The 25,472-nt window shown below is 42.3% G+C and overlaps 1 protein-coding gene across 7 annotated transcripts in view; it reads left to right on the top strand.

Annotated features, from left to right (window-relative positions):
• Positions 1–24,943, top strand: part of STK32B (serine/threonine kinase 32B) — a 408,290-nt gene extending 383,347 nt beyond the window's left edge. For 4 of the 7 annotated variants that reach the window (XM_005554457.5, XM_005554455.5, XM_074039417.1 and 1 more), the window contains one exon: positions 22,930–24,943. In XM_005554457.5, coding sequence (XP_005554514.3) covers positions 22,930–23,068 — 139 coding nt within the window. In that variant the 3' untranslated portion in view covers positions 23,069–24,943. Of the gene's footprint in view, positions 1–3,778; positions 5,199–9,159; positions 10,201–20,134; positions 20,216–22,929 lie in introns of those variants that run through there. The other 3 variants (XM_065544765.2, XM_005554456.5, XM_045392128.3) reach the window with 3 other exon arrangements.
• Positions 24,944–25,472: the final 529 nt, after the last annotated feature.

The following is a 25,472-nucleotide window of genomic DNA, read 5'->3' as shown; positions in this document are numbered from 1 at the left end:
TCCTTTAATCTAGGGTTTCTTAACCTTGGCATTGACTGTTGACATCAGTTCTTGGTTGTGAGGGTCGTCCTGTGCATTGCAAGATACCTGTAGAATCACTGCCCTCTACCCACTAGATACCAGTAACACCTTCACAGAGTGACAACCAAAAATGTCTCCAGATATTGCCAAATGTTCTCTGGCAGGCACAGTCACCCCCAGTTGAGAGCCAGTGCTTTAGTCCTTACTTATCACATTTCCCTAAAAGAAATATCATTGGTATTCTCAAGGTCTTGCAATATGAAGAACCTGAACTCTAATCTCCCATCTCCTAGTTCCCAGGCTCTTTCTGCTAGCTGTGCTTTCATCCAGTGGTTTGGCAGATACTTACTGAGCATCTCCCTGCGGTCAGGTACAGGGGATACTGTTGGGAGCAAGGCCCCTGCTCTCATGGAGCTCATACCCCGCTGGCATGAGCTTTCAGACGTGCAGGAAGGATTGCTTCGCACAAGTCGGTGGCCTTGAGGGTTCTCTCCAGTGCACCCAGTGGGCAGTGGCAGGTGTGGCAGAGATGGTCATGAGAGCTCCCTTTTATTGGGTGTTCACTCTATGCCATTTAGTCTGTATATCCATCCTCTGAGCTGGTTATGTTTATTCCCCCACATTTCACAGGTTAGGAAGCCCAGGCCCAGACTGGATTGAGAGCACACAGCCAACAGGTGGCAGAGCCGGGGCTCCATAGAGACAGTCTGGCTCCAGAGCCCCAGGCTGAATCAAAATAGCCCCTGGCCATGTACATGAAATGTTGGGCAAGGAATTGCCATTCTCTCTGTAGACACCATCTGTTGGCGAACCCAGATGTTTCGGGTGCAAGATTATACAAATTAACATGACCTCAATGCATCCTTCTTACCCCTCCTTAGCCCCAGCTGGCTGTGGATGGAGGGTGCCCTGACTAAGGCCACAGCAGGGTAAACAGTCAGAAGATATTTAAAGGCTGGGCGCAGTGGCTCACACCTGTAATCCCAGTACTTGGGGAGGCTGAGGCGGGAAGATCACCTGAGATCAGGAGTTCGAGACCAGCCTGGCCAATATGGTAAAACCCCATCTCTAGTGAAAATACAAAAATTAGCCTGGTGTGGTGGTACATACCTGTAATCGCAGCTACCTGGGAGGCTGTCAGGAGAATCGCTTGAACCTGGGAGGCAGAGGTTGCAATGAGCTAAGACCACGCCATTGCACTCCAGCCTGGGAGACAGAGCGAGACTCCATCTCAAAAAAAAAAAAATAATAATAAGAATGGTGACTTCATCTGCTTAGGTGGCCTCCCTGGAGGACTCTGGCCTTGGAGGATCCCAGCAATATGATAGGGACTCTCCAACATGGCCTGGAGCCCTTGTGAGCCAGAGCCAATGAGGCATGAGGGGTGCAATTCATCACAGGCTTCAGAATCTGATGGGCCTGGTCAAGTCCTGGTCTTGCTGCTCATGGGCTGTGACCCCAGTGAAGGCCCAGCCTCTCTGAGCCTCGGACATCTCATCTGTGCCATCAAGGGGCTGAACAGATATCAATGACTCTTTGACTTTACCAAGGTCTGTGCCATCTGCAAAGTGCTCTAACATTTCTCGTATCTCTTCAACAACCCCACTAGTAAGAAAAGCAAAGGTTAGTCCTTATATTAATCTGCAAAATGGGGAAAACTCTTTGCATTTGGTCCCTTCCCCACAAACCTCATTGCTGGGAAGTAGCAAACTTCAAAACTCTAGGCCTCCCAAAGTTAAGGCCAGCACATGCAGGTTCTGTCCGGTCTTTGAATTAAACATTGTGGTCCAAGCTTAATAGAAAAGGCAGTTAACAGGGAAGACCACCTTCCGTGTGCTGGCCATGGGGGAGCTGCCCGCAGCCATTTTCTCATTCCATTCTCCTTGAGATTCTATCCGTAGATATTTTTATTCCCGTTTCACAGTCAGCTACACTGATTACAACGTAATTCTGACTTGAATGATGTCTGTGAACCTCAGAAGTCTAGAGGATTTACTGCCCAGTGAGGTGGAGGGGAGGGCAGAGCTCAGATAATTGAACAAGGCGGGGCTGGGCTTTCTGGGAACCCTGATACACACAGCAGAGCAAATGCCTTTCAAATGACTGGGAAGAATCAGCTCAGTGACCTGACGCAGCGGGAGGAATTCCAGCCAGAGATGAAGGTAGCCTAAAAGTCTGCGTGGATTGCAGAATGTTAATAGTGCCACAAAACTCATAATCAAGACGCTGCACGGGAATTAGGGCCCGGTTTCAAAAGTGTGGCCAGGCACGGTGGCTCATGCCTGTAATCCCAGCACTTTGGGAGGCCGAGGCTGGCAAATCACGAGGTCAGGAGTTCGAGATCAGCCTGGCCAACATGGTGAAACCCCCGTCTCTACTACAAATACAAAGAATTAGCTGGGTGAGGTGGTGGACCCCTGTAATCCCAGCTACTCAGGAGGCTGAGGTAGGAGAATCGCTTGCACCCAGGAGGCGGAGGTTGCAGTGAGCTGAGATCGCACCACTGCACTCCAGCATTGGCGACAGTGCAAGACTCAGTCTCAAAAAAAAAAAAAAAATTGTGACTGGCCAGGCACAGTGCCTCACACTTCTAATCCCAGCACTTTGGGAGGCTGAGGCGGGCACATCACTTGAGGTCAGGAGTTCAAAACCAGCTTGGCCAACATGGTGAAACCCTGTCTTTACTAAAAATACAAAAATTAGGTGGGTGTGATGGTACACACCTATAGTTCCAGCTACTTAGGAGGCCGAGACGGGAGAATTGCTTGAACCTGGAAAGCAGAGGTTGCAGTGAGCCAAGATCACACCACTGCACTCCAGCCTGGGCAACAGAGCCAGACTGTTGCCAAAAAAAAAAAAAAAGTGTGACTGATTCAGACAAATCTCAGCCAATAAAAGATGTAGGGAAAAAAAAAAAAAAAAAAAGACAGACAATACTACATTTTTAAGTGTATTGAAAGCTGTTATGTGCCATGTACTGTGCTTGGCATTTTATATATGTTCACATTTGATCTACAATTCATCCTCACCTTTATTTTTTTGAGATGGAGTTTCGCTGTTGTCACCCAGGCTGGAGTGCAATGCTGCAATCTCGGCTCACCACAACCTCCACTTCCCAGGTTCAAGTGATTCTCCTGCCTCAGCCTCCCAAGTAGCTGGGATTACAGGCATCCACCACCATGCCCAGCTAATTTTTGTTATTTTTTTAGTAGAGATGGGGTTTCACCACATTGGCCAGGCTGGTCTCAAACTCCTGACCTTAGGTGATCTGCCCACCTTGGCCTCCCAAAGTGCTGGGATTACAGGTGTGGGCCACTGTACCCAGCCTCACAATCTTGATTTATAAGTCTTAATGTCTGGAGAGAATAAGTCATTGGCCTAAGGTCAATAGTAAAGTGTTTTAGCTAGAGTGGAGATCCCACACATAGATCTGAGGGATTCTCAAGCCCATGTTCTGTTTCACTATCCCCCTTCTAATGCTCACTTTTAATTTTTTAAAAATACAGAACCTGTAATCACAATATCCAAGTGAAGTAAAGGAGCGGTACTGCTGGGAATGTATATAAAATACAGAATACAAACACTGAAGTGTTCTGAAATAAGCACACAGGGGCAACTTGTAACTTCTCTTATGGGTCCTTAAAGTTGATTTCCACTGCTTAATCTAGCTGTTATCACACACCCTGGCTTCTTAGGAAAAAGCCTTAGACTTTGCCTGAGAACCCTGTGTTGTGAGTTGAATTGTGTCCTCCTAAAGGATATGTTGGAGACATATCACCTAGCACCTGTGAAGATGACCTATCACCTAGCACCTGTGAAGATGACCTGTTGCCCAGCACCTGTGAAGATGACCTGTCGCCTAGCACCTATGAAGATGACCTGTTGCCCAGCACCTGTGAAGATGACCTGTCGCCTAGCACCTGTGAAGATGACCCGTCTCTTAGCACCTGTGAAGATGACCCGTCTCTTAGCACCTGTGAGGATGACCTGTCGCCTTGCACCTTTGAAGATGACCTTATTTGGAAACAGGATCTTTGCAGAAGTATTCAGTTTATGAGTGAAGATGACCTTATTTGGAAACGGTCTTTGCAGAAGTATTCGATTTATGACGAGGTCACACTAGATTGGGGTAGGCACTAAATCCAATGACACACAGGGAAGAAGGCCATGTGCAGGTGCAGGGAGAGACAGAAGAGAGGCTGCCACAACCCAAGGGATGCTGCCACCAGATTGGTGGCCACCACCAGAAACTGGAAGAGGCAAGGAAGGACTTTCCCCCTCTGCCCTCTAAGGAAGCGTGGCCCCACCAACACCTTGATTTCCAACTTTCTGTTCTCTAGAAGCGAGGATATATTTCTATTGTTTTAAGCCACCGAGTTTGTGGAAACTTGCTAAGCAGATCAAGGAAACAGATATACCTTCCGGGAACTTAAAAGGCTGCCCATGGTGGGTAGTGCTGTCTCTCCATGGTAACCCTCGATTTTTCCTCAAAATTTCAAACAAAACGTTAAGCATGGCTATTATTATCAGAAAAGTTATTTTATAAATCAATCATGTAAGACAAAAACAACAGTAATTTAGAAAGTATTGACATTTTACACAAATAAATTAGAGATTTTTTGAGACACACGTACACACACATACTTAATAGAGACATTATTAGTGACTATAAAGTGCCCTATTCTCACTGGCTGACTTCTGGACAGTTGCCGAAGCTCTTTTGCATTCCTTATCATATGAAAATCTGTTAGAAATTGGCACTGTTGGCAAGGTTGAACCATGACTCCTATTTCACATGTGTGCTCAATGCTTAGCTACCACATGTAAGTGAGAACATGCAGTATTTGGTTCTCTGTTCTTGCATTAATTTGTTTAGGATTAGGACCTCCAGCTCCATCCATGTTGCTGCAAAGAACATGATTTCATCCTTTTTTTATGTCTGCATGGTATGGTATTCTGTGGTGTACATGTAGCACATTTTCTTTTCTCTTTCTTTTTTTTTTTTTTTTTTGAGACAGAGTTTTGCTCTGCAGCAGAAATACTGTTTAACTGTTTCTGCTTTTATTTTTTCTGGTTATCATCTTTATCATCCAGTTTTATATGTTCATATCTGTGTGCTTTGATATTATATATACATACTTTTTGGTTATTATCTACTTATTCATTGCATTGGAAAAGAAGAGATCTATTCTGCTTGCTCTATAATCTACATTCCCTTCCCTCCTACATTTTTTTAGTTTTCTTGATTTGGTTTCTTATTGAAACTAGAGGTAGACTGACTGTAAATAGAAAGTAGTTTAAGCTTCAGGACCTTTAATCTCTCAGGCTCCTTCCAATGTTCTGGACCTAATTTTGTTAGGTCTCAGACTCCTTTCAATGTTCTGGACCTAATTTTGAATGTGCAATATGTACTCATGTTCTTTAAAGACAGCCTCCAAGTTAGATAAGCTCCAGCCATTCAAAATCTAGATCTGCCCCATTAACTTTATAAAGTCAGTATAACAACATTAACAAGATATAATCACCGGAAAATGGCCTACTCGATTGGGCACCAAGATGGCTGAATAGGAACAGCTCCAGCCTCCAGCTCCCAGCGTGAGCAACACAGAAGGCGGGTGATTTCTGCATTTCCAACTGAGGTACTGGGTTCTTCTCACTGGGGCATTTCAGACAGTCGGTGCAGGACAGTGGGTGCAGCCCAACAAGCGAGAGCCGAAGCAGGGCGAGGCATTGCCTCACCCAGGAAGCACAAGGGGGAAGAGAATTCCTTTTCCCAGCCAGGGGAAACTGTGACACACAACACCTGGAAAATCGGGTCACTCCCACCCTAATGCTGAGCTTTACCAAGGGTCTTAGCAAATGGCACACCAGGAGATTATATCCTGCACCTGGCTCGGAAGATCCCACGCCCACAGAGCCTCCCTCATTGCTAGCACAGCAGTCTGAGATCTAACTGCAAGGTGACAGTGAGACTGGGGGAGGGACGCCTGCCATTCCTGAGGCTTAAGTAGGTAAAGCCACTGGGAAGCTCGAACTGGGTGGAGCCCACCGCAGCTCAAGGAGGCCTGCCTGCCTCTATAGACTCCACCTCTGGGGACAGGGCATAACTAAACAAAAAGCAGCAGAAACCTCTGCAGATGTAAATGTCCCTGTCTGACACCTTTGAACAGAGTAGTGACTCTCCCAGCATGGAGGTTGAGATCTGAGAAAGGACAGACTGCCTGCTCAAGTGCATCCCTGACCCCCGAGTAACCTAACTGGGAGACATCCCCCACTGGGGGCAGACTGACACCTTACACCTCCCACAGCCGGGTACAGCTCTGAGACAAAGCTTCCAGAGGAGCAATCAGACAGCATCACTTGCTCTTCAGCAATATTCTCTCTTCTGCAGCCTCTGCTGCTGATACCCAGGCAAACAGGGTCTGGAGTGTACCTCAAGCAAACTCCAACAGACCTGCAGCTGAGGGTCCTGACTGTTAGAAGGAAAACTAACAAACAGAAAGGACATCCACACCAAAACCCCATCTCAGAATAAATTTCCATCTCAGAAATTTATTCTGAGCCAAATATGAGTGACCATGGCCCATTCCAGGAGATCCTGAGAACATGTGCTCAAGGTGGTTGGGGTACAGCTTGGTTTTAAACATTTTAGGGAGGAATGAGACATCAATCAAATACGTTTAAGAAATGTATTGGCTTGGTTCAGAAAGGCGGGACAACTTAAAGCAGGGTTGGTGGGGGAGCTTTCAGGCTATAGGTAAATGTAAACATTTTCTGGTTGACGCTTGGTTGAGTTTATCTGAAGACCTGGGATCAATGGAAAGGAATGTTTAGGTTAAGATAAAGGATTTTGGAGGCCAAGTTTTATTGTGCAGAGGAATCTCTCAGATAGCAGACTTCAGAAAGACAGCAGGTTGTAAAATGTTTCTTATGGGAACCGAAAGGGTGCCTGGCTCTTAGTTGACTATCTCCTGGATCTGGAAAGAAAGGAAGGAAAACAAAGGGGAAAGGGAATTCTCTATAGAATGCGATTTTTCCCACAAGAGACTTTGCAGAGCAATTTCAAGGTATGACAAGGAAATATATTTTGGGGTTAAATATTTTTTCCTTGTCTCTTAATGTTATGCCAGGGTCAGATTGAAAGTAAATCATGATACATGGGGTCAAATAAAATCCATCTGATGAGAATTTATGATTTATAGAGCATGACTCCCCAGACTCTTTAGATAGGAATTTGGGCAAGATAAAAAAGAGCTTAGTCCTACACACACACACACACACACACACACACACACACACACACACACAATAAACCGCCTATCCCAACTCTTTGAGCCACAAGAGCAAAAGCTTCATGTATGTTGACTTGCCAGTGTCCACACAGCCTCCCAGATTGCCAGTGCTGCAAATGGAAATCCAATTTTTGTCGTACTAGGATGCCTTGTAGGACATTTAATTACAACTAGCTTCCTTCCCTCTCACAATGTTGAGACAGAGTTTGCCAACCTGTATACACAACCCCTGCTAAAGAGAAGTCAAAACCATGCTGGACCATTTATTCCCTTACTCACTTTCCCATCTACTCAGCACACATGGATGGTGCACCAGCCCCAGGTGCTAGGGGCTGTGAAACCACAGGTGGTACACACCCCCTGCTAATGAAAAGTAAAAACCACGCTGGACCATTTATTCTCTTACTCACTTTCCCATCCACTCAGCACACATGGATGGTGCACCAGCCCCAGATGCTAGGGGCTGTGAAACCACAGGTGGGACAGTAGAAAGACACTGTGGTCCTTGCCCAGTAGAAGACAGACCCATCTCAGACCAGAGACCAGGTTACCATTGCCAGTTTCATGCCCTGGTCTTCCCTGGCTTTTGGACCTCTCTGGAGACCCCTGTGACTCCTGGGGCTGGATTCCATCCCCTTCGCCTGTTTGTCTGCTCACCCACTTGAGGTCCTGACCCTCAGACACTCTTGTATGTACTCCCCTCTAACACTTTCCATTCCTTTGGGCCTTCTGCCCTGACCCCCCAGGATAAGGCCTGCAGAACCAGCTGGGGTGGAGAGGCATCATGAGACATTCATTACAGTGATGGCAGGAAATTAGCTTTACCGATCTTCATTTTCTCCATCTGAAAAATGGGAGGATGTCCACGCTGCAATTATCACAAAAATAGCTGCCCTTCACAAAGTACACCCTACACTGCAGGCCGATGACACACATTCATTCATCTTACCCTTTAAGGAGGTATCATTGTCCCCGTGTTAGAGATAAGGCAACAAGGTGAAAAGAAGTCAAGTGAGCTCCCCCAGGCCACTCAACTAGTAAATGGCAGAACTGGGATTCTGATCTAATGCTGCCAGACTCCAAAGCCTGCATTCTTCCCACTGTATCTCACTGCCACTCAGAATTCTACAGAGCCAGGAAATGTATAGGGAAAGAACAAGAGAAATGGTATGAATGGGTATGGAAGCCTTTTTAAATGTTTTTGTTTTTTAAACCACACTGCACAAAGCAAGCTGGTCTCTCTCATCTAGGAGGCCAGGCCTCACCTGTGGGTAGTCTGCTGTGGATTGATGTTGATGTTAACTGACTCCATCCTAGATGTGTGTAAAAGCTTGATTTGAGGTTTATTTGCTGGACATTTTATTCTACTCCTACATAGTGCCTTGCCTTCGAAAAATGCCTCTAGCCTGATTTATCACAAATTTCACTATGTGTCCCACTCTCAGTGATCAAAATTCTCTGTCACAGAGGACTTCCTTCTGGCATCTCGTGGTTGAATCAGGAGGATAAGGGCATACACATTCATCACTCAGGATTGTGGTCACAAAGCTGGCAATTAATTTGATAAGTTGTCTGCAAAACTGAATGTGCCTGCCATTGAGGAGATAACTAGCCAATGTGTATCAGTAGAATTGAGCTACCCCTAGTAATATATGCAAAATCCCTTTTCATTTCCTCCCAAGTTATAGATAACTGGACTGTGGGCTAGTCCTATAACTGAGCTCTCAGGGCCAACCGTAAGTGCTTCATACCTTTGTCTTGGTTCATGGATTTCTATTTGAGCAATGCAAGCATTTCTAATTCCTTTGGAGCATGGAAAAGTCATCCCATGCTATCTTCTTTCCAGGTTCAGATTGAATGACCCAGGATTCAGTGGGAAGAGGCAGACTGCCCTGGGTTTGACTTCAGCCTCCCAAAGTCGCATGACTAAGTGGCAGACCCAGGGTTAGGACCAGACAGTCTGACTTCAAACCCAGGCCCTTAACACTGTGCCATGCTACTTCATCCTGCAGAGACTTTGTCACCATGAATGCTCACTGTTTGCTCTCTGCCCTGCCCCCAGTCCTTTCAACAGTGAGCCTGGCACACAGATAATGCTGGTGGAAAGGAGGAGGGGAATGATGGGGGAGGGAGGGTGGCATCAGCAAATGGGTAGATAGTGAAAGATAACAGTGATGGATGGATGGTGAGTAGGTGGATGAGTAGATGGATGGGGGTTGTGGACAGATGGATGTATTGATGGGTGAGTGGATGATGAATGGGTGAGGTATATAGATGAATGGATGGGTGAATATGCAGATGGGTAGGTGTATGGGAATTGCACAGGTGGGTGGGTGAATGTGTAGCTAGATTAAGGGGTGTTCAGGTAGTTGGGTGAGGGTGGACAGGAGGGATAGATGGATGGACATATCAGAATGGATAGATGGAAGGATGGGGTAGATGAATGGGCAGATTAATAAGTGGATGGATGAGTTAAGTGGATGGGTGGGTGGGTGGATGGAAAGATGGGGTAGATGAATGGGTAAATGGATAAGTAGATAGATGCATAAATAAGTGGGTAACAAATGGATGAGTGGGCAGATGTGTTCATGGTGGTAGATGAATGGTGGTTAGGTGGACAGTTGAGAGTACAGATATAAGAAAAACACAGGCTTTGAAGCCCCCTCAGAATTAGATTAGAATCTAAGCTTTATAAGCCTGCAGGTAGATGGGTGGATGCCTCTAGAAGAGTATGTCCTTCTTGATTCTGCCTCCTGGCTCAGAAATAGAACCTGGTGGTGAGACATTGCCCACACCTCATTTAGTTACTGTTACAGGCCTCCAATACTCAGGGTGACAGTGTGCCATGTGTCAAAGTCTAATAAAATATATAGATAAATCTCTAAAATCTGTGTTAGTCTGTTTTGCATTGCTATAAAGGAATACCTGAGACTGGTTAATTTATATGGAAAAGAGGTTTATTTGGCTTATGGTTCTGCACTCCACACAAGAAAGATTGTACCAGCATCTGCTTCTGGTGAGGCCTCAGGAAGCTTCCAATCATGGCAGAAGGCACAGAGTGAGCTGGCATCACACATGGCAAGAAAGAGAATGAGAGAGAGGAGGCGCTCCTAGGCTCCTTTAAACAACCAGCTCTCACATGAACGAACAGAGTGAGAACTCACTTACAACTGCAAGGACAGCACAAGCCATTCATAGAAGGATCCACCCCCATGACCCAAATACCTCTCACTTGACCCACCTCCAATGTTGGAGGTCACATTTCAACATGAGATTTGAAAGGGACACACCTCCAAACAATATCAGTAGCCATCACCCAAATAGCATACGTCGTACGCATTAAGTAATTTCTCAGCATCGGCCGGGCGCGGTGGCTCAAGCCTGTAATCCCAGCACTTTGGGAGGCCGAGACGGGCGGATCACGAGGTCAGGAGATCAAGACCATCCTGGCTAACACAGTGAAACCCCGTCTCTACTAAAAAAAAAAAAAATACAAAAAATTAGCCGGGCGCGGTGGCGGGCGCCTGTAGTCCCAGCTACTCGGAGGCTGAGGCGGGAGAATGGTGTGAACCCGGGAGGCGGAGCTTGCAGTGAGCCGAGATCGTGCCACTGCACTCCAGCCTGGGAGACACAGCGAGACTCCGTCTCAAAAAAAAAAAAAAAAAAAAAATTTCTCAGCATCCATTCTAAAGCCCTGACTTCACCACTGTGCAATCTAGCCATGTAACAAAATTACACTTGTACCCCATAAATTTATACAAATGAAATTTAAAAATCAAATTAAAATGTTTTATTTGGGAGGAAAGAATTGCAATTCAGGGCATACATGCAGACTGAGTGGTCTTTAGTATGTCCAAAGAACAAAGAGAAGGTTAGAGGTTTCATAAGGAGAAATGTTACCTATTGCTCTTTGAGAAATTTCATTGGCACTAGTAGGATGTTGAGGAGTTGGCAAGTTCTGATTGTTAAATAATAGCAGTGGGCAAAACTAGTATTAGAATTGCAGCAGGTCATTTACTTTATTTCATTTGGGAATGACAAGAATGACCCAGTTCATATGATTAGTTTTTGCATGTTCCCTTTTTGGTCTGAAGCTCTGTCTCTGAAAGTGTCATTGATCAACCATGCTATAGTTAGGCTTAATTATCCCTCAGCACCAGGATGGATCTGTCCCAGTTGTCTCTGTCCCATGTTGCGGGGAAGATATATGGGTCTTTGTCAGGGATCCAGACCACAGTAAAGTAATAAAAAGGCCAGAAGGAAAAATCGTCTCAGAGTGAGTTTGTCTGTGGTCTAGTATTGATTTCCATCTTATTAGTCCACGGGCATGAGCAGTCATCTTGAAGTGTTGAGTTAACATGATTCTGTTAGGAGAGTTGGCATCACAAAGATTGGAGAGGCAATAAGAGTAAACTTTAAAAATTATAATACAGGAATTCCAAAATTGACCACATAATTGGAAGTAAAGCACTCCTCAGCAAATGTACAAGAACAGAAATTATAACAAACTGTCTCTCCGACCACAGTGCAATCAAACTAGAACTCAGGACTAAGAAACTCAATCAAAACCGCTCAACTACATGGAAACTGAACAACCTGCTCCTGAATGACTACTGGGTACATCACGAAATGAAGGCAGAAATAAAGATGTTCTTTGAAACCAATGAGAACAAAGATACAACATACCAGAATCTCTGGGACACATTTAAAGCAGTGTGTAGAGGGAAATTTATAGCACTAAATGCCCACAAGAGAAAGCAGGAAAGATCTAAAATTGACACTCTAACATCACAATTAAAAGAACTAGAGAAACAAGAGCAAACACATTCAAAAGCTAGCAGAAGGCAAGAAATAACTAAGATCAGAGCAGAACTGAAGGAGATAGAGACACAAAAAACCCTCCAAAAAATCAGTGAATCCAGGAGTTGGTTTTTTGAAAAGATCAACAAAATTGACAGACCGCTAGCAAGACTAATAAAGAAGAAAAGAGAGAAGAATCAAATAGACGCAATAAAAAATGATAAAGGGGATATCACCACCGACCCCACAGAAATACAAACTACCATCAGAGAATACTATAAACACCTCTACGCAAATAAACTAGAAAATCTAGAAGAAATGGATAATTTCCTGGACACTTACACTCTTCCAAGACTAAACCAGGAAGAAGTTGAATCCCTGAATAGACCAATAGCAGGCTCTGAAATTGAGGCAATAATTAATAGCCTACCAACCAAAAAAAGTCCAGGACCAGATGGATTAACAGCTGAATTCTACCAGAGGTACAAGGAGGAGCTGGTACCATTCCTTCTGAAACTATTCCAATCAATAGAAAAAGAGGGAATCCTCCCTAACTCATTTTATGAGGCCAACATCATCCTGATACCAAAGCCTGGCAGAAACACAACAAAAAAAGAGAATTTTAGACCAATATCCCTGATGAACATCGATGCAAAAATCCTCAATAAAATACTGGCAAACCGGATTCAGCAGCAAATCAAAAAGCTTATCCACCATGATCAAGTGGGCTTCATCCCTGGGATGCAAGGCTGGTTCAACATATGCAAATCAATAAACATAATCCAGCATATAAACAGAACCAAAGACAAGAACCACATGATTATCTCAATAGATGCAGAAAAGGCTTTTGACAAAATTCAACAGCCCTTCATGCTAAAAACGCTCAATAAATTCGGTATCGATGGAACGTACCTCAAAATAATAAGAGCTATTTATGACAAACCCACAGCCAATATCATACTGAATGGGCAAAAACTGGAAAAATTCCCTTTGAAAACTGGCACAAGACAGGGATGCCCTCTCTCACCACTCCTATTCAACATAGTGTTGGAAGTTCTGGCTAGGGCAATCAGGCAAGAGAAAGAAATCAAGGGTATTCAGTTAGGAAAAGAAGAAGTCAAACTGTCCCTCTTTGCAGATGACATGATTGTATATTTAGAAAATCCCATTGTCTCAGCCCAAAATCTCCTTAAGCTGATAAGCAACTTCAGCAAAGTCTCAGGATACAAAATTAATGTGCAAAAATCACAAGCATTCTTATACACCAGTAACAGACAAACAGAGAGCCAAATCAGGAATGAACTTCCATTCACAAATGCTTCAAAGAGAATAAAATACGTAGGAATCCAACTTACAAGGGATGTAAAGGATCTCTTCAAAGAGAACTACAAACCACTGCTCAGTGAAATAAAAGAGGACACAAACAAATGGAAGAACATACCATGCTCATGGATAGGAAGAATCAATATCGTGAAAATGGCCATACTGCCCAAGGTTATTTATAGATTCAATGCCATCCCCATCAAGCTACCAATGAGTTTCTTCACAGAATTGGAAAAAACTGCTTTAAAGTTCATAGGGAACCAAAAAAGAGCCCGCATCTCCAAGACAATCCTAAGTCAAAAGAACAAAGCTGGAGGCATCACGCTACCTGACTTCAAACTATACTACAAGGCTACAGTAACCAAAACAGCATGGTACTGGTACCAAAACAGAGATATAGACCAATGGAACAGAACAGAGTCCTCAGAAATAATACCACACATCTACAGCCATCTGATCTTTGACAAACCTGAGAGAAACAAGAAATGGGGAAAGGATTCCCTATTTAATAAATGGTGCTGGGAAAATTGGCTAGCCATAAGTAGAAAGCTGAAACTAGATCCTTTCCTTACTCCTTATACGAAAATTAATTCAAGATGGATTAGAGACTTAAATGTTAGACCTAAAGCCATAAAAACCCTAGAGGAAAACCTAGGTAGTACCATTCAGGACATAGGCATGGGCAAAGACTTCACGTCTAAAACACCAAAAGCAACGGCAGCAAAAGCCAAAATTGACAAATGGGATCTCATTAAACTAAAGAGCTTCTGCACAGCAAAAGAAACTACCATCAGAGTGAACAGGCAACCTACAGAATGGGAGAAAATTTTTGCAATCTACTCATCTGACAAAGGGCTAATATCCAGAACCTACAAAGAACTCAAACAAATTTACAAGAAAAAAACAAACAACCCCATCAAAAAGTGGGCAAAGGATATGAACAGACATTTCTCAAAAGAAGACATTCATACAGCCAACAGACACATGAAAAAATGCTCATCATCACTGGCCATCAGAGAAATGCAAATCAAAACCACAATGAGATACCATCTCACACCAGTTAGAATGGCGATCATTAAAAAGTCAGGAAACAACAGGTGCTGGAGAGGATGTGGAGAAATAGGAACACTTTTACACTGTTGGTGGGATTGTAAACTAGTTCAACCATTATGGAAAACAGTATGGCGATTCCTCAAGGATCTAGAACTAGATGTACCATATGACCCAGCCATCTCTTTACTGGGTATATACCCAAAGGATTATAAATCATGCTGCTATAAAGACACATGCACATGTATGTTTATTGCGGCACTATTCACAATAGCAAAGACTTGGAATCAACCCAAATGTCCATCAGTGACAGACTGGATTAAGAAAATGTGGCACATATACACCATGGAATACTATCCAGCCATCAAAAAGGATGAGTTTGTGTCCTTTGTAGGGACATGGATGCAGCTGGAAACCATCATTCTTAGCAAACTATCACAAGAACAGAAAACCAAACACCGCATGTTCTCACTCATAGGTGGGAACTGAACAATGAGATCACTCGGACTCGGGAAGGGGAACATCACACACTGGGGCCTATCATGGGGAGGGGGAACGGGGGAGGGGGGAGGGATTGCATTGGGAGTTATACCTGATGTAAATGACGAGTTGATGGGTGCTGACGAGTTGATGGGTGCAGCACACCAACATGGCACAAGTATACATATGTAACAAACCTGCACGTTATGCACATGTACCGTAGAACTTAAAGTATAATAAAAAATAAAAATAAAATAAAAAATAAAAAAATAAAAAAATAATTATAATACAATTATAATAAGATAAATAATTAACAACAATACAATTACTTTGTACAATGATTTTGAACTCAGAGCCGAAGCCTAAGGGCAAAAAACTAAAATCTAAAAGACCGTGGGGGAAACTGGGTGAGACGTGTTGGAGCCATTGAGTCACATTTTATGACTGGGTTGAATTAAAGAAGAAAATGTCAACTTGACAAAAGAAATCACTAATATAACTTGACCAGAAAGCTGTGCGAGGGTTATTGTCAAAGCTGCCTAGAGCAATTACTTATTGTGAAATGTGAATTACAGCATTATCCTGCCAAATGAAAAAGGTAGCATCCGGGAGGGGAAGAGTCTTATTCTGATATGGAGTCTTGTGCTGACACCTTAGGATAAGCTGTTTACAGTGTGGAAAACACGCCCTTCTTATTTTGGTTTGCAGTTTAAATGTCTCTGGTTATGGCATCAGGAAGCTTGGTGAGCCTTCTTTGTGGCCCACACATGAGGCATGAAACCTGCTCCTTAAAATGTATCTAGTTTCAGTGTATCAGGCTTTAGGAACAAGCAAGTCTCATTTTAGTAATTTTATTTAAAAAAGAAAGAAAGTTGAATTGGAAGAATTCCAGTTTAGGACCTAGGCTAGTCTATAGGTAGATAACAAGAATTCAAAAACAATGTACAGAGTTACAACCCACTAACAGGTGTATTATGGTTTTTCTTTGGAAACTTTTTCTCTATAGTGATCATATAGGGATCTCAGATTTAAAGTCTCTTGAGGCTAGGAAGCCACACCAAGGCAGACTTTAGATTTTACTTAGAGTCTTGTATTAGTCAGGGCTGCCTAGAAGGACAGAACTAATAGGATTTATGAAGGGGAGTTTATTAGGAGAATTAACTTACACGATCACAAGGCCAAGTCTCACAACAGGCCGTCTGCAAGCTGAGGAGCCAGGAAGCCAGTCCCAGTCCCAAAGCCTCAAAAGTAGGGAATCCGATAGGGCAGGCTTCAGTCTGTGGCTGAAGGCTCCAAAGCCCCTGGCAAATCTAAAACCTGGAAGTCCAAGAATCTAAAAGCTGAAGAATTTGGAGTCTGATGTTCAAGGGAAGGAAACATCCAGCATGGGAGAAAGATGGAAGCCAGGAGACTTAGCTAGTCTGGTCTTCCCATGTTCTTCCGCCTGCTTTTATGGTGCCCACCCAGATTGAGGGTGGGTCTGAGTCTCCCAGTCCACCGACTCAAATCTGAATCTCCTTCGCCGACACCCTTACAGACACACCCAGGAACAACACATTACATCCTTCCACCCAGTCAAGTCGACACTCAATATTAACCATCACAAGTCTTAAGGTTCCTGGGCCCACCAGGAAGTGACAATTGTTATTTACTCATTATAAGATGGGGATGCTTAAAATCAGGTACTTTGTGCATATTTTTAATATGACATTTCAGTCAAAACCTTGATAACATACCCCGTGTTTGAAATTGTATTCAACTATAAAAGGAAGGCAGAATTTTATTGGATTTATGCAAATAACCATATTACCATACGAATACTCACATATATTTCTATGTAGAATTTTAAGAAAATAACCAGAATTATGCCTGATAACCTATCAGATTTCTATGAATTTACATAATTATTGAAACATTCATATCAACAATATGACAGTGTTTCTTATATGATTTATCAAATAAACCTAATCATTTACTGCCTCTGCAAGATGAGAGATGTATCCTTTGGTACCTTCCAGGCGTCCAACTAGAAAACCCTAAAGTCAATTTTAAGTAAAAAAAAAAACAAACAAAAAAAAACCCTTAATGTAGGATGTGATTATGGGGAAGTTTGTTAAAGATCTTAAAAGGCTCAAAACATTTGATCAAAACAGAATCACATATCACTGTAAAATAATAGTCATTCACTTAACCAAAGCGATAATCAAAAGACTCCAAAAGCAATACAGAAAACTACAAACCCTTTCAAAGCTCAGTTTTCTTATGCAATAAAAACCTAATAAAGGCCACACAGAAAATTATCTTGTTAAAACATAAAATCTTTCTTTCTTAGGACAAATACCAAAAAGATAAAGAAAAACCTTCTGCAGTGTGATTGTTTCTCCTTATAGGAAGCTCATTTAGATAACCTGGAAGTATAGGACACAGAAATAATGTATCCAATGATATGAGTATACACTTAAAGTATAAAGGAATGTAAACAAGAAAACTAGTACCTTAAGCAGAGGAATACATGGCTCTGAGTAACAACATTTGAGGTTTCTGGTTATGACGAAAAGCTCAGACATATCAAGAAAAACCAAGAGTACAGAATTAAGTTATACTGAAGAAAAACATTGCCTTTTTTAGACCTTCAGATAAATGTTCCAGCATCAGGCCATAACAGCAGAGTTAGAACCGGAGAAAGATTTCATGGGAGCTGACAAAAACATTGAAGGAAAAAATTCTCATCCCAGGCCTTCTGAACGGGAGAAAAAAACTGAGGTCAAAGACGTATGACTCCGAAGGCACATACAGGGAGGTATAGCAAAAGTTGAACCTCTGGGAAATTTCAAAAGTAAAACATTACCTCAAGAATGAAATGACCATTTTGAATGAAGAGAACAGCACTTTTAACCTGAAACTAGGGAAATTAAATAGATCTCAGGAATAAGATTACTGTGAAGAAACAGATCTTACGCCAGGTGTGATGGCTCACACCTGTAATCCCATTTGGGATGCCTGAGCTCATGAGTTCGAGACCAGCCTGGGCAACATGGCAGGGAGGCTAAGGTGGGAGGATCAGTGGAGCCCAGGAGGTTGAGGCTGCAATGAGCCAAGATCACTCCATTGTGCTCCAGCCTGGGTGACAGAGGAAGACCCTGTCTCAAAAAAAAAATAAGAAAAATACCTTAGAATTGAAAATCAATGTAAGATTCGCGGGGTACAGTGGCTAATGCCTGTAATCCCAGCACTTTGGGAGGCTGAGGTGGGCAGATCACGAGGTCAGAAGATTGAGACCAGCCTGACCAACATGGTGAAATCCTGTCTCTACTAAAAATACAAAAATCAGCTGGGCTTGGGGGGGCGCATGCCTGTAATCCCAACTACTCAGGAGGCTGAGGCAAGAGAATCATTTGAACCCGGGAGGTGGAAGTTGCAGTGAGCCGAGATCATGCCACTGCACTCCAGCCCGGGTGACAGAGCAAGACTCCGTCTGAAAAAAAAAAAAAAGTAATGTAAAATTGTATGGTGTAATGGTGAACACTCTGGACTTGGAATCCAGAATTAAAAATAAAAACATCTTGCAGTTTTATTAAGAGCAGATCAATACTTCAAAAACATCTTCTTTTTATTTAAATATAGGGAACTTTTTTTTTGTAGTTTTTTGCTAATGTATTTTGAATATCAAAGCTCAATTGTTAGAAAGGTTATCACAAATAATTCCTTTTAATTGTAGCCAACTTGATCGCATACAACATTACTTTCATACATTTCCCTTTCACAAGCCTTTCTGTGACTCACACAGACCATGCATGACATGCCTTAAATATTCTGCTTTGTCTTCTGCCTCCTCCTCCTTAAATAACTCAGTCATTTTATTTTAGGACAAAAATTTACCACACAAGATTCTTTCTTATTCAAAATTAGTCTCTTTTCTTTGCAACCTTCCTTACCAAAAATTTACCTTCATATCTATAACTTTCTTCACATCTTTCTCTCCTACTTACTGATTCTTTTATATCTTGTTTCTATTTTCTTGCTAGATCTATATTTTAAAACCACCTTTAAATAGCCTCTGAATTAGACAAAACATTTTTTCTCAATAAAGAACATATTTTATGTCTTTCTTATAATTCTTATTAAAAACTTCATATTTTTGTATATTTTATATACAAAATTTTATATATTAATTAAAATTTTTAACTCTCAGTAACCTTGAATTTTAGTAAAACTCTAGGAAGCAAGATCTTTGTCTGTCATGTATCAACATTGTGAATGAGAACCAGTTTATAATTTGAAGTCTTAGTTGAAAATGACCCAGACATTTAATGAGTACCTATTAATTAAACATAACCTTAAGATTTTAAATCACATGAAAAGTTTACTTATAGACATTTGTCCAGTTTACATTTTTCTGCTTTATAGCTTACCTAAATTACTTATGAGAATTGAGATATTAGACAAAGGTAATCATCATTTCAAGTTATTTCTCTATTAATAATTTTTTAGCCTGTAAATATCAATTGGTTACCGAAGCAAAAACCCTAAAGTTAAATGCATGGTGTCCTGTCAATAACTCAGAAAATATGTCTGCTTTTATTAAATTAGCAATATTAAATTATTTCTATTCATCAAGTAATTGCAGGAAGATCATTTTGGTTTAGGCTGGGTTCATAGCCTTATGATCTTAAAACATATAGAAAAAGCAAAATATAAAACTGTCTGACAAGTAAACCCAGGCAAAAAAAAATGTATGTAGACAATTATGAAGACATTTTAATTTTATTTCATTAAAAATTTTATTTTTATTTTATTTATTTACTTTTTATTTATTTATTTATTTATTTTTTGAGATGCAGTCTTGCTCTGTTGCCAGGCTGGAGTGCTGTGGCACGATCTTGGCTCACTGCAACCTCCACCTCCCAGCAAGCGATTCCCCTGCCTCAACCAACTAGTTTACCAAAGATTTACTTAAGTCACATGAACTTCATAAAATTGATTAATTACTGTATATTTTATATGAGTGCTCTTTTAAATCAATCAAAATAAAATTTCTTAAAGAGATTTCTGGCTGGCTACATCAGATTTTATTATGTAGACAAGATACAATGTAATACGTGTATATATACATAAACACATCTAGATATATATACATACAAATGAAGATCTTGTGGTTTTTATTTTAGAATTTTGTCATGGGATGGTAATACAAACTCACCAGTTTACAAATGATGGTTGGATCCAAATTATTTTTTGAAAAAAATGAGGTAAGACTAAATTTTAAGATTTTTTTTTTTAATTAGGTAATCTTTTTTTTTTTCTTTTTTTTTTTTTAAGACAGTCTCACTCTGCCACCCAGGCTGGAGTGCAGTGGCATGATCTTGGCTCACTGCAACCTCCACCCCCTAGGTTCAAGCAATTCTCCTGCCTCAGCCTCCCGAGTAGCTGGGATTACAGGTGTGTGCCACCACACCCAGCTAATTTTTGTATTTTTAGTAGAGATGGGGTTTCACCTTGTTGGCAAGGCTGGCCTTGAACTCCTGACCTAAGGTGATCCACCCACCTCAGCTTCCCAAAGGGCTGGGATTACAGGTTTAACCCACCACATCTGGCCTATTAGACAGTCTTATGAAGGCTGTGAACCAAATTTGGGGTAAGGCAGTTTAAGTTGCCAATATACTGAATTGGACAAAGAATAATGTGACTAAATTATGTCAGGAGGCCCAAAAGATAAGTTATTTTATTATAGCAGAGTTTGTATCATATTTTCCTGGTCTTAAGTCTTTGTCCTTGAAGATCAAAATGTTGCAGTTCCTTTTTAGTATGAAGAGAATGTCTTTTACATGGAAATTTTTTCTTTGCTTTAAAAAAAAATAGCATGAAGATCAAAGTGATTTTATTTCATTTCTGCTGGTTTGCAAGCGTTCTTCACAGATATTATGTCAGACTAGCTAAGGAGTTTTGGACAAAGAGAGTTTAGCTTAGAGAAGGATAAAGAAAAGAAATTGTGAGAAGGATGGGAAGAGCTCTGGAGAGAAAAGAATTTCAACTAGTTTTAAGACAGTATATTGTAGTGAGGCAATCTTTGAGTACTGAACAATTCTTTTTTTTTAGCCTCAAGATATCAATGAGGTATCATATCTTATTTGAAATCCATGATTTTATAGTCATGGTATTTTAATTCAGTTTTAAGAACGCAGACTCTTTAAATAATCCTTGCAGTGTTTGAACATGTTACCAGCTGGAGTCCCAGAAAATATGTTGGCCTGCCTTTGAACTTTGAGAGCCCCATTTTGTGAATGTTCTGGTCTAATGTCAAATACACAAAAGCCAATTAAACACAAGTGCTGAAGGCAAAAAGTCCAAATAAATGCCAACACAGACAGAAAATAAAGTATATTTTTACTAAGAAGGATGATAAGCCACCTCTTCAACTGAGGGTAAGAGGAAATATCCTATCACCAAGGCCTCAACCCGAATGGAGCCTCCCAGCTCTGTCCTCTGGCTCCTGCCCACTTCACTAGGATGATGTATTTTAACCATGACCACCTTTCCCAGTTGCCCTATCTGGAGAGCTGCAAGCCACGGTGGCAGAGGAACTGCCCACCTTGGTCCTGGGCCTTAGCATGAAGGATTGGGGGAAGGAACCACCAATTCACTGTCTTATGAAACACAGTGTTGCTGCTGGTATTTCAGTGTTATCTGAAGGACTTATTCAAGTACCAGCATTGTTGCAAACACTAGGCATTCCCACTTTGCACACACTCACATTCACACACACAACCATGACCTGTCTAAGGGCATAGACTGTTGTAGTCATCTCAGGATAACCCTGAGGACCCTGCATATAACAAGCATACACAGAGGCTTGCTGGGTGAAACAGCTCTTTCATTTAAATCAAGACAACAGGTGTTGACAACCCGCTCTGCAATCTGTTGGAAAGAAACATACTAGTTTTAAAATTCAGGCTAAAACCTCTTTTTCAGAACAGGGTAGAACTAAGAGTAATTATTATTATTCCCAGCCCTATACTAGATATTTTACATGTATTGTCTATGATCCCCTTAGCCTCCTGCAAAGTGAACGATATAATTCCTAGTTTTACATAAGAAAGCTGAGGCTAAGAAGAAGATAAAGCAACTTGACTAACATAACCCAAGTAGAAAGTGTTGCAAGCCAGGATGTGAGTTGAGTTCTTCCCTGCTCTAAAAATTCTCACTGCCTCCTTAAATGTCTCCATTCCGTACTTGCTGCCGCCATCCACAGGCAGTGACAGCTGTGGTATAGTGACTGAACTTTAGCTTGAAGATCAGAAACAGAGGGACACTGACATCTTCCAACACGTGAAAGGTGACCAAGTGGCCAACTGCTAGGAAATGCAGTGTTCGGAATCACACCCCCTCAACATAGTTTGTAATAGGATATTTTGTAAGTCTGTGTTTAACTGTTTGGATATTTACTTGTGGGATTCTTTCATTAGTGCCTGTCTCCCCTTTCGACATTGAGCTCCTTGAGGACAAAGAATATAACTGTTTGGCTTGCCAGAGGATCCCCTGCTCCTAGACATGGTGGCTGGTACACTAGTGGGCAGTTAATACATATATACTGAATGAATGACAGCTGGGACTCACCACCTTTACTGACTGTGAGCCTGGGCAATATAAATATATGATGTAAACAAAAATATAAATATATGATCTCAAGTAAGCATCACAAGGAGCCACAGGATGGGAATTATTATCTCCATTCTATAGACAGAGAAATTGAGGGTCTATGCATTAAGTAACCCACCCAAGTGCGCCTCAGCTGTGCTTTGATCCCAGGCCCATCTGGCTCTAGTCCACAGCACCCTGGATGCCTTAATGATCAATCCTTCCAGGCAGGGGAGGGTTTGAGCTGACTGCCTGCCCAGTGTGTCTCCTGGATGTGCCTCCACAACCCCGTGCCGCACCACTAACTCAGATCTGTGCTTGTTTGCAGGCTTAGGAGGCAGCAGGGACAGGGCAGCCAGCTCTTGGACACCGACAGCCGAGCTGGAGGCCAGGCCCAAAGCAAACTCCAGGACGGGTGCAACAACAACCTCCTCACCACCACCTGCACCCGCGGCTGCAGCAGCTAAGCCCACACTTGTTGCTGCTCAACAGGACTGCACTCGTCTCCGCCCTGCCCACCCAGAGCCCCTCTTTATGCCCGGAAGGTCCCTGTCTTGCCCCTGAAAACATCAGATGCAGAAAGAGCCCCGGACTTGGAGCTGGGAAGCCTGGGTTCTGGTCCCATCTCCATGACTGATTCACTGTGTGACCTCAGACAAGTCACGCCCTCTCTGTGCCTCAGTTTTCTGCATCTGCCAAAGGGGTGAAACACTTCTGCCCCACTTCAAATTACAAGATTATGGGGAGAGCCCAATTAGATAGGAAACATGAAAAACCTCTGATATTTATAAAGTCATTTTTACGTGCAAAATGCAACCTTAATATGTGAAGTGAACCCCCATTCCCCAAAGCAATTAAACCGTCATGACTTTGCAATTTGGCACATCCTAGCTTGTTAGAGAGCACTTTCGAAAAACACCGCCCCGACAGCAAAATAAATATCTGATATTTTGGCCCCTTCTGTGAAAACAACACTCCCAAATCCTGAAGCAAAACCTGAAGTGTCTTCATGTGCATTCTCTGGCAGGCCACAGTCCTTCTGACCTTGTAAGATGGTGCAGCACGCAGACCAGCCTTGTCCCCAAGGTCTCAGCGCTGCGGTCTCGCTCCTCCCCTCATTTAAGAAGACCACCCTTCTAATTTCAGCAGTCCTCACCACCACCATATCCTTTGTGCTGGGATGGCACACAGGTGTCCATTCAGATGAGAGTCGGCTTACTCCTACAGAGTGTAATCAGCACCCCATCCAACTGGCCCGAAAGCCCAGACCTGCAGCAGAACTCTCCAACTCTGTCGGCTTTCAGGGTGTTCTCTCCTGGGAAGGGTGTAAAATCAGCTTGTCAGCATCTTCTTACAGAGAGTACCCCATCTGTATTGGTGGGGCGGCTCCCTCTTTATACATTAGGAAGCATGGGTGCTTAGAAAGTTTATTTCAGGAAGAAAATGGGTTCACACAAAAAGCAAACTACGATCTGCTCAGGGAGAAGCTTGCCTTTGAACTGGAAGATGTTGGGATAAGCAGGGAAAGCTTCAACTTTGGAGTCAGGTTTGTGTTGAGAATCCAGCCCTGCTGGCTACTAAGTGGGAGACCTTAGGCAAAGCATGCAATCGCTCTGAATGACAGTTTCCTCATTTTTAAATGAGGATGGTAAAACTAACGTTGCAGGGGAGTTATGGGGTTAAAGAAGATCCTGTGTGTAACCGCAAGCATTGGATGACTCATTGAATGGCCTTTTTTGTCAGCGTAATTATCATCATTATTTAGATACTTTCTTCCTTCACCCACCTGCCAGGTCAGTTTTCTGTGCAAACAAGCTTCCTGTGTAGGATTCTTCCAAATGGTCTTCCTGGAGTCTTTGATATTTGTTACATCCTGCTGAAGTTCGATGGTGTTTTTATTTTTTCATCCACCTTCCATTGTTCACTTTTTACATGATTACTCAATCCTTGGGGCTGTCCATGTCATCTCTTAGATTTATTAAAAGACATTTTAATGTATGGTGAGGTTTTATATTTTTGTTTTTAAAAAAAGAAATAGTCATTGTTTTCCTCCTTTGAACTGAGGCTATTTCTGGATTGTGTGGTCCTCGTCAGTCGGCTTGTTTTGCACACTTTACTTCATGTCCCCATCAATAACCAACCTGCTCCCCACCTCCCCCAGGAAATAATGGGCCTGCTCCTCTCCTCACTGTGACCCTGGAGGCTCTTAAGATTTTTTTTTTTTACTGGGCTGAGTTCACAAATTAGGGGCAGGAGCTGGAAGTTGCCCTAGGAACACCAGATTTTCTGGTTCTGTTCAAGTTGGCATTTGTTGTTTGGAATAAACTATTTCTTGGACATTCCTTCTCACCACTTTGTTCTTACTTCAGGGTTGGGTGGGATGGGCCACATTCCTCTTAGAGTGAAGAGACTCAAGTTTAATTAGAAACACAGAAATGGTCGGTGGACACCAACCATTTGATGAAATCACTTTGCCCACAGATGAAATCAAACTTAGCTTGGCAATTCGAGACTCTACCTAACTTGATCACAATCTACATGATTATTGTTACTATTTTGTATTTCCTAAGGTATCATCTATTCACTAAGGAAAAAGTACAGAAAATTCTTCATCAAGAGAAAGACACTTTAACATTCCCTCACATTACCACTCAAATCTTTATACAGCACACACGCACAGGTGCCAATAAACCAGTATTTTCCTTTTCATACCCACTTTTTGATTTTCCACTTTCCTGCTTTCATTCGTCCTGTCCTCTCTATTGGGGATGCCTTTCAGCGCTCATCTGTACATGTTAAAATTCCCATTTCTCAAAGGCCAATTCCATTTCTCCCATGATGTCTTCTGGGGCTCATGGCACCACCCACCCA

The sequence above is a fragment of the Macaca fascicularis genome, chromosome 5, assembly GCF_037993035.2.
Source record: "Macaca fascicularis isolate 582-1 chromosome 5, T2T-MFA8v1.1".
NCBI classification, from domain to species: domain Eukaryota; kingdom Metazoa; phylum Chordata; class Mammalia; order Primates; family Cercopithecidae; genus Macaca; species Macaca fascicularis.
Note: the sequence above shows the minus strand (reverse complement) of the source record. Positions and strands in the feature narration are given on the sequence as shown.